The 15,047-nt window shown below is 41.7% G+C and overlaps 1 protein-coding gene across 4 annotated transcripts in view; it reads right to left on the bottom strand.

Moving 5' to 3' along the window:
- Positions 1 to 15,047, bottom strand: part of Srgap2 (SLIT-ROBO Rho GTPase activating protein 2) — a 249,768-nt gene that overhangs the window by 233,203 nt on the left and 1,518 nt on the right. For all 4 annotated transcript variants that reach the window (XM_046452154.2, XM_046452157.2, XM_046452158.2 and 1 more), the window contains exon 2: positions 14,051 to 14,651. In XM_046452154.2, the coding sequence (XP_046308110.1) occupies positions 14,051 to 14,117 (67 nt within the window). In that variant the 5' untranslated portion in view covers positions 14,118 to 14,651. The remainder of the gene's footprint in view (positions 1 to 14,050; positions 14,652 to 15,047) is intronic.

Raw genomic sequence — 15,047 nt, 5'->3', positions numbered from 1 at the left:
CAGTGATATGGCATTTTCCTCATTTATTTGTTAACATTTTATTACAGTTTCTAACATTCATGACCATGTATTATCTCAGTTTATTTATACCAAACTCTGAGATGTAAGTAGAACATACATTATGCCATTTTATCAAACTAATTTGCAATTCTCTTAAGAAAAAAACTTTTATTCTCTATTTCTTTAAAAAACACCCATTTACACCAAAATCTGTATACTAGTCTTCCTATCATTTTTATTCTAATAGCCAAAAACTTTAAACAACCCAAGTGCCCTTCAATGGGTGAAAGGCTAAATTGTTATACACAGGATGTTCTCAGCAATGAAAAGAAATGTATTACTGATGTATTGCATGAATCTCCTGAGAATTATGATGCCAAAAAAAGTCAATTCTAAAAGGGTACATACTATGGTTCCATTTTTATAATATTGTATAATATTCTTGAAATGACATGGAGAACAGATCAATGGTTGACAATAACTAAGGACTAAGTGGGCAAAGTGAGAAGAGGGGGTAAAAGAGAGAGCAGAACTATGAAGTGACAATATAAGGATTCAGTATTTGATTGTATCAATGTCAATGTTAAAGTTCTGGTTATGACATTGAGTTGTATTGTATTCCCTTGCAAGCCATTAACCATTGGAGAAAACTAAAGGATGTGCACAATCTCTCTGCATTATTTCTGACAGCTGTGTGTAAATGTATAATTAACTCAAAAAAAAAATTTTCAAAAAAGACAAAAAACAAAGGCCTGAAATCACTCTGCCCTTGTGTAGTACCATTGTGAGGTCAAATGAGATAAAACATAGGAAGGCACTCAGACTATGTGTGCTCTATAAATGCTGGGTAGCAATCATCTTCTTGCCCCCATCACCTAGCCTCACCAGCATTACTCACTATCAGACTATTCCATTGTCCACAAGGCCTTTGACAGCTCTCTACAGTGTGGTCCTATCACTGAATCTGTGTAATCTGTCCATCCTCTAACAGACTGAGGTTCCTTAAAGGCAGAAGCCCTTTAATCTCTCAATGCCCACGATCTAGCAAGATACCAAGCAACAGTAGGGGCTACATAAATGGGTGCCAAATTAAAGTTAGCTCATGATCTTCTGGTTCAATACAAAGTGTCCCAACAGTGGAGGAAGTGAGGAAGGGAGGAGACTAGGAAGGACACCCCAGCAGCCAAGAGGCAACGCCTTGCAAGTTTCATCAATATCCTCCTCCTTCCCAAGTTGCCGAGAACCAAAATGCAGCAAAGGCCTGCACTGAGGGTGTGGCGACAGCACAAAAACATGAGTTAACTCATCAGGCCTCTTTCTTATTCTAGTTCAAGTTCTGCAGATGAAAGGATTGACCATTTATAGTTTGGGTCACTGAAACAAGATGGAAAGGTGGGCTGTACTACACTCTTCTGGAAAAGATTTTAAAGGTCAGCCGACAGTTCTTTTCCTGAAAAGATTCGACTGAAGAAATTGCCCAGGGGCAGAAGAATATACTAAATGCTCTGTCAAGATCACTCAGAGACCTCAAACTCTTGGTCTGGGCAAACATATTTGGCTGGTAGAGTGGGGAGGGGGTTCCCATGCCCTGAAAACAATCCTAGCTCCTCACTCCTACTCCAAATAGTTTTCATGCATAAAAAAGCACAAGCGGTTGCTTTGCTGCCCCTAATGTTATCGGCTAATTTTTCAAATTCTTACTCAATTACATATCACACTCTTATCTGCAATCTCCACTGGCCAAATAGGCCTCCTTTCACATCATGCCCACTAAGCCTGCGGAACCCAAGTGTCCCTCCCAAGTAATTCCTGCTCTCATAAACATGAGATCATTTTACATTAAGTCTTAGAAGAGTGTGAGGTGTGTGTGTGTGTGTGTGTGTGCGGGTGCCTTTTCTTCTAGAAAGACTAAGGGGAGATATGAAGCAAGGGAGGGTTAAAAACTTGAGAGGTTTCTGTTTCTGCCTAGATAATGATTAACTATTTTGCTGCTGAATCCAAAAGAAGCTGGCATTTCTGGATTGGCAATTCCTGCTCCCTGGCCAAAAGAATAGAAGAAAGTATAAGCAAGCAAGCATGCAAGCAAGCAAGCAAGCGCTCTCTCTCTCAGACACACACACACACATACACACACACACACACACACTTACTCTTAGAAAGAAATAACTGGCACAATCAGATCCAAGCTCTGGCAGTGTGGGTGCTACTGTAGTCTGGAGGAGAACCAGGTGTTTTAAAATTGTGTTGTTACTGGCCTTAATATATCCAGATCAAGAACCTCATTAATCAAAGTAACAGATGTCATCTACCCAAAATGCTCCGATGTTTGGTTTAAAATTGCTGACAGCAAAGAGCTGAGATAACTTACATCACCACAAATCACTGAATAAATAAGAGAGATCAAGCGATATGGCACAATTGGCTCCAAGGATGCCCAAAAACACAAAGCCTATTAATGTCACTTAAAGTTGAAACCTTAAACCAGGAGTCAGAGCAATGTGTTTAAAAAAAACCTGTAATATCTGTTCTCTGGTTTCCATCTTTTCCCCAGGACAACAATCAGCATGGAGACTATGTGGCAACTAAATAGAACAAATAAAAAATGAAAAGAAAAAAAAAGACTATGTGGCAATTCACATTATGCTAACCATTTTTTGGTCATATGTCCTAAACATGATGAAGCAAAGAACTAGTAATCCATCTTTTCCCTTTTTAGCTGAGAAGTTGAGAATCCCAAAGGTGGACTGGCTTGTCCAAGATTAGGTAGCTAGTCCTCCATTACCCTACAACCCTCCCTCCCTGAGAATGATACTTTTCAAATGCTGTAATGATAAAAATATGAGCTGTCATTATTATTAATAGTACTCATTTTAAAACAACAGACTGTTACTTAGCCTATTCATTAGCTGAAAAGAAAACAAACATAAACATGAAAACATTTCAAGTCCACAGTACAGCATACTTCATCAAAATTCTCAGAGAAATTCCTTAGTTGACAAACATATGAAAAAGGATATGAGAGGCAAGAGGCCATCCCTACATCCTAGGAAGGGCTGAAGTCACTTCCCCCACAGCCCAGATGTCTAGGTCAACCCTACACAGGTTCCACATCTACATCACCTCCCCCCTAGTTTGTCCCAGCCCAGATGTCAGGGATTAAAATCCTGCCTCCCACTTCCTCATTTCTTTAATTTTCATTAGAGACAATCACTCAAACTTCCTTTTAAATCCAAGTTTTGAACACAACATAAATGTCTCTAATACCAAGGATTACCCAAATTCCATTTTCTCCAACAGAGATGAGTGAGGAAAACCACACAAACCAGTGACATGGGCATTTTCTCATTTGAGCTCTCTGAGCTTACTAGAAATCCAAGGTTTAATATATTTATCCTGATTAAAGTATTCATTGTCCTAATGATCAAGTCTCAAGTCCACCTCCAGCCCCATCAAGTAACCATTCCTTGGATTTCTCTGTGACTCAAATCTTTCTATCAGATCATGACACCAAATCAAATTTCGCTTCAACTGTTCTCCATGCCAGCACCACTCTGCCACCATCTGGGGTTCATCCTATGTGTGTGGAGCCCATGCAGACAGTGTCATTCCAAGAACATAACAGTTTCTGAACCAAAGAGTGTGCCCTACAAAGGACAACATCATCATCTTCAATATCTCAAATAAGCAAGAATCATGAAAAAGGAAAGCTGAGAGAATATTAGAAATTTTCTAAAAAAAAAAAAAAAAAGAAAAGAAAAGAAAAAAAAAAGAAATTTTCTAATTTAATCCCTAATTTCCCAGATGAGAAAAACAAGACACTGGTAGGTTAAGCAAGTGTTATTAGGAATACATTTAGAAGACTGTATTAACTCTTTTTTGTATTAAGAGACTAGGAAATGACAACAATCAACTAAACATACAGCATTTCACAATTGTAAAAGTCTTTCAAATGAATTCTTTCATATGAGTTTCACAAAAGTCAGGGGTGGCAGCAAATGCCCATACTCCCAGCAACTCAGGAGGATGGCAAATTCGAGGCCAGCCTCAGCAATTTAGCAAGACCCCGTCTCAAAACGAAAAAATAAAATAAAGGACTGGAGAACTGGGGATATAGTTCTGTGGCAAAATGCCCCTAGGTTCAATCCCCAGTACCCCCCCCCCAAAAAAAAAATGTATTCAATCATCCTGGGTAAGAGCATCACTTACTAACTGTGTGCTTTAGAGCAAGTTATTTAACCTCATTTTGCTTCATCTGTAAAATGGGGATAATAGCAGTAGCTAGCTCTTAGAGCTGTCAGGAAATTCATGAGGTAATATACGTAAAGCACTTAAAACAGAGCTTAATCCTCTGAAGATGTTGGCCATCATCATCATCATAATCATCATTAATGAGATTCAAGAACTGTTCTCATTTTATAGATGAGAAACTTGGAATTTTGAGACCTTAATTGAGTTATTCCTCAAATTATAGTCAAAGCCAAACTAGAACCCCAACTTTCTGCCTTCCAATCCAGCACTCTATCTCTTAGACCCATTCTACCTGTACAGAATCCTATAGAGTTCAATTTGTCATACAACGTCCCATTGGTCCAAAAGAAATACTGCTCCAGAATAAGTACTTCAGACAAGATGCCTCCCACAGAGCAGCTTACTCATCTGCCAAGATCTGGCCCAGTATGCCCTTACACACACACACACACACAGAGAGAGAGAGAGAGAGAGAGAGAGAGAGAGAGAGGAACAGACCTCTAAAGGATTTCAGCATTTGGAGAAATTATTGCCATCTCTTCAGAAACAGGATGTATTTTTTAAAGCTCATGGCACATCGCCTCTTGGCCAGCTCATGCTTTTGGTTCCCTTTGTTTTCTGTGCTTTGTCTTCCTGTGGAGCTCTGACCACCCAGTCACCCACAGCTGGTGGCGAGGTCGTCATCTCCTGGGGGAGCATTCAGACGCTGCCATATTCTAAACAGGATCTAGACTCAAAGAGCAAAGATAAGATTCCTACTTTCACAATGCTTTTCAGGTAGCATGTCCACTGATTAGTAAAAGAAGAAAATGTTTAAATTTAAAAAAAAAAAAAAATGCCACTCTGTAATCTATGGTATCCTAAAGGCTGCACAATTCCCAGCTGTTTCTCCTCCCTGAGAATGTATATGATAATTCAGAAGTATTCATTCACTATCAGAAATAAGGTCAAGGCTACCAAATACCAAATGACTTGAAAAACCAGAGGGGAGAGTTTTCCTGTTTGTCCCCTTGGACCTTTCCTCCTCATTCACCCAGATCACATAGTTGCTACTGGCTAGGTAACAGCTCTCACCAAACCCATCCCAACAGTCCCCTATTCAAATCAACAGTGTTTTAACTCCTAAGTTAAGACAAATCTAAACTTTCTCCAATTTAGATTGTGAATATCTATTAAAAATGGGGAATAAATCCTGGATAAGTGTAGAATGTGTTCTGCTTCAATTACGAAGAAAGCTTTACTTCTCTTTTAAACTCCTGGGAATTTCAAAGTTAATATTTTTCTTGGTTTCCAAGGTAAGAGATGTGATTGAAGAAATTTGATCAACTCAAGTATAGCTCTAGGGCAGTGATTTGAAAGAGGATGGGGGAGGTAAGGAATAAGGAGAAACATGCCCCATTTGTAGAGAAGCTGGATGGCGCTTTACAGTTTGTACTTGCCCTTGTACACTGATGACAGGATGTTTCATCTAGTTTGAATTTCAAGTAACATTAACAAAGGAGTGACTTTTTTTTTTTAACAGAAGAATAACTGCAGAAGTCGGGCAGCAGGGCACTGACTGTCACATCCAACCTTAACTCAGAAAAACCATTCATTTGAATGTTTACATACATTTTAGTGCTTACTCTGTGCTAGAAGCTGGACACATGGAAATGAATAAGACAGTTCTCTCCCAAAGATGCTCAGTGAGTTATAAACAAAGAGATGTAAACAAAGAAATTATAATGTAACATGATGACTTCAATAATACAAAGTGCACAAGGACACTGCCAAGGAGATGCTATGGGTACCTTGATTGCCATGTGCAGAAAGCAAGAGGAGATGCTAAGATATCCTGTAGGTCACTGTACTGAGAGCCAGGATATGCAGTAAAGCAGGGAGGGCTTTCAGGAAGTGATGCATCTGAGTCGGGCTTTAACAGATGAATAAATTTTCCAGGCTCAAGGAAGAGGACCCATTCCAAAGAGAGAGTATGCAGCATGAATAAAGCATGAATCTCGGCTTAACACAACATAGCAAGGAAACCAGCTCTGTGATGGTATAAGCAGGGTAGGTGGGAAATGATGGATATATATATATAGTCTTTCATGCTATGAACTTCACAGAATAACCAAAGTGTTGTTTTTAATCACTTGGTAATACTGTACAAAGACAAATTGTCATGATCAAATTAAACTATTTCCAAAAGAAATAGTTATTTCCAGGTCATCTACTTATTCACTTGTTATTATAGTCAATAAATAATTACTGAGAGTCAGCATTTGGGCTACAGTAATATTCTGGAAATGTTTTCCATCTGAAGGGACCTCATAATATAAGCTATTTATTTTGCATTTAATATTTGTCATTCACTGAGCTAGTCCTTTAGATACATTTGCAATAAACAGCAAGGTAGGTCTTGTTATCTTTGTGTCACAGAAGAGGATGCTTGGAAGAGAAATTTTATGATTTCAGCAAAGTCAAAGAGTGAGGAGATAATACTGAAAAGACTCCCAAGTCAGGGCTATTCTGACATCTATATTCTTTGCACTGTGCTGTACCTCAAAACATTCCTACCAGAAGCATCATGGAAGAGAGATGACTGAAATACAAATATTCCAAACATGAGGCAGTAAAAGATCAATGCCATGCGATCTACTTTAAAAAAATGCTTGCATGGTGCGGTGGCGTGAGGCTGTAATCCCAGTGCCTGGAGAGGCTAAGGCAGGAGGATCATGAGTTCAAAGCCAGCATCAGCAACTTAGCAAGGCTCTAAATAACTCGTCAAGACCCTGTCTCTAAATAAAATATGAAAAGGACTGGGGATGTAGCTCAGTGGTTGAGTGCTTCTGGGTTCAATCCCCAGTAGGGAGGGAGGGAGGGAGGGAAGGAAGGAAGGAAGGAAGGAAGGAAGGAAGGAAGGAAGGAAGGAAGGAAGGAGCTATGTGGGTAAAATAAAGAGAAGGGTCATTTCAGAACACAGTGATAAAGGAAGGTATCCCAGAATAGCTGAATTTTCATGAGGTAAGACATGGGGCTGGGAGAAAGGGGCATTCTGTGAGCAGCACTCAGAACTCAGACTTTGGTGATTGTCAAGGTTCTAATTCCTGTTCTATTTCCCACAGGAGCAGACCCCAGCAAGTTACTGAATATTCTACACCTCACTTTCTTCTTCAGCAAAATGCCATAGCAGTACTATGTTTCTCCTGTAAGGATTATAAAATAATCTTTATAAAGTACTTAGGATAATGCCTAGTATATGATAAGCCCCAAACAAACAATAAAATGCTAGCTAATACTGGATGTGTTAAAAAGATAGCAAATAGTTCAGATAGGCCTTCAACTCTCTTAAACTAAAATGAGAAAAGTGGTTGAAATGATAGGTTGCTCCAGAAGGAGGATAGAGCTCCTGTATACCTGGTCTCTATTCAGCAGGCAATTGGGATCAATTATTAGAGGAAATAAGCTATATTTCTAGCATTCTGGGCAGATCTCCCATGGGAACCCCCAGCCCTTCCCCTTATCATCTGACTCGCTTGTAACCCTTTCTAAAGAGGTGTGATGCCCTGGGGACTGGTTCAAGCAAGGTCTGTAGGAAGATAGATACTGTCACATGTCGGCTCCTAACATGGCCAAGACCTTTTTTTCTATTTCTTGATCTTTCTAAAGTCTAAAAACAGCAATGACTGAGACATAATATGAACCAACTTCCCTGAGAGGCTGTCTTTTATCATTAAGGTAAAACAAGTTTTCCAGGAACCAATCTGAGTAGCTTGGATCATTTATTTATTTATTACTTTGTTAAACTTAGGAATACCTGCCTTTTACTTACTTCATGTTAAGCTAGTATCTTTTCCATAACATGGTTACTGTACTACTCATTTATTAGCACTACATTATAATGAAGAAACATTTAGGGGTAATGGTTATTTCACTATCTTGATGTGATGGTTTCCTAGGTGTATACTATATGTGAAAGGTTATCAAATTGTATCCTTAAACATGTACTTTTATTAAATGTCAATAAAATTACTAAAACTACAGTAAAAGATTAGTAATGAAATTATTAAAAGGCATGACAATATTATTAACAATAATGTTAGTAATATACAATGCTCATGAACATAAGTAGATATTCATAATATGAAAATATGAATGCATATATTAAAACCTAACTCTGAAATATTTATCAGGATAAATAGTTATATAGAAATGTATATACAGGCTTATAAAATGTTAGTATAAAGAACATTTTTGAAAAATAGAAATACACCTATGTTCATACCAATAGTAAGAATAAGTACTGGAAGCAACTCAAGTGTCCATCAACTAAAGATTGGATAAACAAAATGTGGTATATACACATAAAAGAATAAAATTCAGCCTTAAAAAGGAAAAAATCCTAATATACCAACAATATGAATGAGCCTCAAGGACGTCATATTACACAGCACAGTATTTATCTGAACTACCTCAGAAGGTAGAATGGTGGTTGCCAGGGTGTGAAGGCAGGAGGAAGAGAAGTTCTTGTTTAGTAGGTACACCTTCTATTTTGCAAGATGAAAAGAGTTCTGTGGATGGTGATAATGGTTGCACAATAATGTCGCTGTACTTAATGTCACTGAACTGTACCGTTCAGAATAGTTAAGAGGGTAAATCTTATGTATATCTTACTACAATTAAAAAGAAAAAGAGAAAAGTGAGTTCCTGTACATTATTCTGAAAGGTATTATTTTGTCATTTTTGAAAACAACTTTTTAAGAGCTATCATTATTTATTTTTAGATCAAATCTCTGCAGAGGTAACTTCCCTAGATTCCCTGAAAGGTCAATTCTGACACCAGATTAAAACTGTACTCTTGAATTTTATTGCTAGTAGAAACCTACATATTGATTACTTTTCCCCTGAATGTGACAGCATTTTCCAAATGTAGTCCTCAGAGGTCTAGCGTGTGGAAAGGAAATATGATGCTCATGAAGAAAACCTGTATCTAGAAAGAGAACTCTACAGGAGCCACTGGACAGCTCAGTTTATCTAGAGTGGACGCAAGAATTTTAAGAGTCAGAGTCTGAACACCAGTTGATGTTAAAAGGGGATAGACCTGGCTATACATCAGGACCAGGTCGCACAGTCTATGAACTTGATAGCAAAGAAATGATCAGGGCTTGTTAAGCTTTCAACCTGTATGACACAAGACAGATGAGGCCATAACTACCCGATGATGGAAATTTCTGTTCCCATTTCCCAAAGAACACCAGAAATTGGCAAAGCTAAGGACTACCCTGAACACGGTTTCCAACCATTACTACTTTGCACAGCCCACTGCATACCCTGGATCCCAGCCTACCACCTTCTCTGGGGTCTTGCTACTCTGAGATGCAATGCTTGTATTTTGCTCAGAGCTTCCTTTTTTTTGCAGGAGTTCACCTCACTATAGAGTCTCTATGTTCCCTGCACAAGGGAAGAAGAGCCCTCAGCCATCTCGCAGGAAGATGATAGCAACTGCATGGGGATTCCAAGATGTTTTAGTGCAGCTTTTCATAAACTGATTATATTTAAAACTCCCATGGGGAGTGGGAGGCAGGGGCTGGGAGGAAAGAAGCTTCGGGAGAAGACCTTTGCTGGCATGAGTGAGGAACTGCTCAGACCTCCCTGGGGAACAAGCTTGTTAAATAGGAGCAATCAGCATTTCCAAGCACATGTGCACACACAACATGACTAGAGTCTGAAATTTCATCTCCACCTCCCAAAGGGTCTTGAAAGGGTTAAACTGTTCCAGGCAAAGGCCTGTGCTTTTTCTATCAAAATGCTCCAGATGGAAATTACAAAAACTCACTTCTCAGTTCTGTGTTGCACACACACTGTTCTAAGATATTGAGAGAGAGAGAAGCTGACTGCTTAGCACACAGTGCCACAGAGACTATTCCTCCTGGAATCTTTGCATTAACTGTTGATCTCAAGCTTCTAGGAGACTGCAAAAACTCAAGGTATGGAGTAGCGACCTTGAATGAGGAAGCTATGGGGACCATGAATAAGGAAAGATAATACCTGGAACTGTAGGCAGTGATGTGAATTCATTCAAATACAGAGTCTAGGATGTCTGGTACTATGCCCTGCATCTCCTCATCTTTTGTTGATAAGTACCAGCAAAGAAGCTAACAGGATAGAGGCCAAAGGCACCAGATTATGACCATGACTCTGACCAGGGTTTTCAAGAATATTCAGAGATGAATGCATATGAAAGTGCTTTGTAAACTGGAAAAGCTATGTGGAAAGACTAAATATGTTAGTGCTTTCCAGTCTGACATTGAGAGGCATGAACTTTCAAAGGAATCTGAACACCCACAAACCAGAAACAATGATGGTTTTTAATAAGGCAGCTACATGGCAGGCTGACCAGGGACGCAAGTACCCCTCATAAAACCACACTGGGGTGGCACTGGGGCTACAGTCTCAGAGTTCTTCAGGACACATGAAAGCAGGTGGTTTCAGGGGAGGCAAAAACCACAGGACAGAAAGTCCCACGAAGTCCATTTAGAGACTACTTGATTCAAACCATCCCTCACTGAACAGCAGACCAAGGACTCTGGGCAGGGACATACAGAACAACAAGTAGCCAACACTTAGACAGTTTACCTGTTCATTTTGCAAAAAAAGGAAACTCATGTCCACAAGTTTGAAATGTCTTCTGTTACTACTAGATGAATTTAGAATTCAAGTTTCATTTCTAGATTCGTTGCCTATTATTTAACGACTGGTGCTTTGAGAATGAATACAACACGCAGGCTTACCAACCAGCCCAAGTCAGCAAGGAAGGCTTACTGAAGAGGGGAAGGATACACAACCCTTGAACACTAACACAGGCCAGATCCTGTGCTAAGTGATCAATATATACCATCTCATTGACTGCCCACAACTCTCTTAGGAAATACCTATCATTTTGCCTACTTTCCAAATTAAGAAACTGAGGCTCAGACAAATCATACAATGAGTGGCAGAATGGAAATTTAAACCCTGACCCCTTTGATTCAAACCCGTGCTCTTAAGCACCAATCCAAACTGCTTTGCTGTTACAGCAAATTTCTTTTTTTTATCTTGGCATCTATAAGAGAAATAAGGGTGGCAGCATGTGAGCCCCACAGAACACATAGAGCTAAAACCCATAATTCTGATAGAAGGGCTTCCAGATAGGAAGGGACAGAGTCAACCCTGAATCCAGATTCTTTGTCTAAAAATTCTTTGCTCTTCCAGAGTACAGGTTCTAGAATGTATGCTCCATTATAGTTGGGATTCTTCCTTCTTCTCTGCTATATAGGTTTCCCCTGCAACACATAATAGGCACTCAATAAATAACTCATGATTAAAGCTACAGTCCAGCAGTGTGACCTTGGAAGGGCCTATTATCCTTTCTGAGCCTCTGTTTCCTCATGTGTTGAATGGAAGATGACCATAATATCCACCTCCTGGACTGATGTAAGGATTAAACAAGACCATTTCATGTAAAGCACTTCAGACAGGATGAAACATAGTGAGCACCCAAAATGTAAAGTATTATCATTTTCACTGTTATTCATTGGCATATTTTGGCTCCTTCAGAATTTTTTTCCCCCACCCTGATTAGATAATGTTTCATAGTAAAGACACAGAATAGGGAATTGGAAATCAGCAAACCTGTTTCTAGCTCAGATCTCCTACCACCTTACTAGGTGACCTTGGACAAGCCTCTTCTGTTCTCCATTCTCTCCTCAGCTATAAAATAAGGAATTAAACCATTCAGATCAGTTCCCTAAGCATTCACCGGGTACCTTATCTGAGGAAGATATCAATGCTCAATCACCTATAAAATTCTATGACCCTGAATAGTGTCAATAGAAAAATACTGGAGCAAAGCAAAACAGTCTCCTGCTTGTGGCAAGGTTGAAGAGAAACCCCAAATAGCTGACTGCATTACATCATCTCAATGAGCAATGTTTGTAAATATACCAAGTGCTTAATTTTGAGACACTCGTGAGAAATCCTTTACCAATAAGAAATTGGCATGTTCTATTAACACCTATCGCCTTGAACCTTCCAAAAAATAAGCATGTAAAATCACTTTGCACCTTAGTCAAATGGTGTGCTTCTGGAGAGAAATCTGGGAAAGTCAAAGTTATTAACACTCCCTATGGCAACAGTTAAGAATAGGATGTATTAAAAGAAAAAAGAGGAAAAAAATGACATATGTGGCTAAAACTGCAGGGGGGATTCCAAGAGCAGAATGAAGTGCATCTGAACAGGACAGAGGCCAGTGGCCTATTGTTTACAAAAACAGGCCCAGATTATGAACAGTGACAAGAGGCCAAGACCTCAATTATAACTCACAACCACACCTCTCTCAATCCCAGCCCAACTGAAGCTATCAATCAGTCAACTCCCCCATCTCTGTAATAAACCTACCAATATTTGCAGCCAAGTGGATAGAAGGTCCCTTAGGGCACCTCAGCATTGACCAAACTGATGATATACAAAAGATCCTGCAGACACAATGGGGACTTCAAACTACCTTCCAACCTTCCAAGAGATAAGGCAGCTGCCCATCACACACTCTACCTCTACCCCCACCCCAGGCAATCATTAGAGGGGAGACATGGCCCTTCCCAAGTCCTCTGTGATAGGAAAGGTCTCCTTGCATTAGTGCAGGGAAAGAAGGAGGGGCCCCTCCCTCTGTACTCTGAAACAAAGGAAAACCCAGAGCTCCAACCATGTGGTGTAACATTCAAGGCCACCCACCTCTCCCACTCCCCAGCTAGGGTCTCAATGGGCTGAAGTGGCATGGCTCTTCTAGGGACTGGTCAGGAAGAGCCAGTGCCTTGCACAAACACATGCTAGATATCTTACACAGGCAGGAACCCCTCCTAAGGGAAATGCGCTGATTAAGAAAAGGCTATTTGTGTAGGGGCTCTGATGGACCAGCCAAGTCAGGCAGTGGTGCACTAGATGAAGAGACAGGTCACTTGGTTTCTCCAGGTCCACATTTTGCTTTACCCTTCACATTTTTGCAGAGAAGGAAATGGGGCTTCGAAAGCATATATTCTGGAGCACAGGTCAACTACACAGAAGGGCTTAAAAATTATGTCTCCCCATTTTCCAGAATCAGCACCACCCTGAAACCCTAACACCCCAACTCTATTCAGGTTTAGGTAAGGGTGGAGACAGGGTGTGGATGGCCTTATTCTTTTTGTCCTCTGATCTCTAACTGTATGCAGAATGACCAGGGATGGAGCAGGTACAAGGTGCACCCAATACGGTTAGGCACTTTTGTACAGGGTACCATTACAAATCTCAGGCTTTGACATAGTGCATTAGAAAAAACCCCGCCTCTCCCAGGGCTCTCCAAATGGTACACCTTCCCAAGGTTGCCTTTCTGTCAGGACTCCCCTTCAACCTCTGAATTAAATGTCCAAACACCTGTCAGATTTCACTTGTTCTTCAAGGAAACCCGACCCAGACAGGGGGAGGTGAGTGCCGAATTGCCACCTTTTTCTCTCCAAGAACCTCTTGCCCCTCCCCCCACCCTGTCCAAGCTTGGGGGAAAGGGCTGCCAAAATAATGGCCAGACCCACAAAGGCACTCCTAAAGCCCACTCCAGTTCTTTACCAGTGCCTGTGGCCCCTGGCACTACCCATCCTCAGGAGACTTGGACCCATCTATGAAACCACCTCTGGGGTCAGCCTGCCCCCACCTGCTCCACCCAAAGAAATGAACAGCCTGCAAATCAGGGTGGAAATGCATGCCTCACCAGTCCATAGAGCACATGCATTATGCCATTTTTCAAAGCCCTTACCTTTGACCTGAGTATCGTACTCTGCTATGATCTCCTTATCCTTTTTGAATTTGGCTGGAGACGTCATGTTTTCCTTCTTTCTTCCAAATTCGAATTGTGAATTGATAGATCCAGGAGAAAAATCCAACCAAAAAATCAATACCTCCAAGACAGATTCTCCCAAGGGCAGAAGGGGCCCCCCGCGGTGGTCTCCAGCGCTCCGGGAGCGCGGGCTGAGCAGGCGGCTACGGCGGGCACATGCAGACGGTGGGCGCTGGGGCCGAGTACAGCGGCGACTGGTTCCTGTGCTTAAAGCCCGAGCCACAGCTTCAGCATTAGCCTGGACAACGGCAGCGCCCGCAGCCTGGCCTGGGGTCTGACATCAACGACACAGGCGGGGAGTGGAAGTCCTTCCGCACAACATGGTGTGGGGGTGCGGGGGTGTGGACGCGCCCAGCTATGTCCCTGGGAGGGAGTGGGTTTGTATCGGGGTGCCAGGGGAGGGCTGGGCGTGCTTCGCGGTTTTTTGTCGTACAGGCTCAAAGATGCTGCAAATCAAATCCCAAACGGGAGCCACAGCAGCGCGGACTGGATCGGAAGTCGTTTGCTCCGGTTCACTTGCCTGTAAATGCAGGAAAAGGGGGAGGGGGCGATCAACCCAAGAGCAGATCCTAATCGCAGCGGGGGTGGGGTTGGGGATGTCGCTCCGAGCCTGGCCTTGGCCCATTCATCTCGGCCAAACGCTGCCTGGCCAGCAGAGACCGGCCCGGAGAGGTGGGGAGGAAGGAAGCTCCCTCCGGATTTTGTTTTAAGGCTGAAAGAAAACACTTTGGAGCAGCCGCCTGCGCGGGCTCCGGGCGGGGACTGCGGCGGGAACGCGGAGCCCCGGGCGGGGACTGCGGCACCTCGGCGGTTTCCCGAGCTCCGCCAGCACTGGGCAGCCGCCAACCCAAGGGGGGCCTCGGGCCCTACCCGCGACTCGGCCCCTGACCCCTGGCTGGAGCACCTCCCTGGACAT

The sequence above is a fragment of the Marmota monax genome, unplaced genomic scaffold (assembly GCF_021218885.2).
Source record: "Marmota monax isolate L192 unplaced genomic scaffold, Marmota_monax_Labrador192_F-V1.1 WCK01_AAM20220418_F8-fsc00105, whole genome shotgun sequence".
Classification (NCBI taxonomy): domain Eukaryota; kingdom Metazoa; phylum Chordata; class Mammalia; order Rodentia; family Sciuridae; genus Marmota; species Marmota monax.
This window is presented reverse-complemented; position numbering and strand designations above follow the sequence as displayed.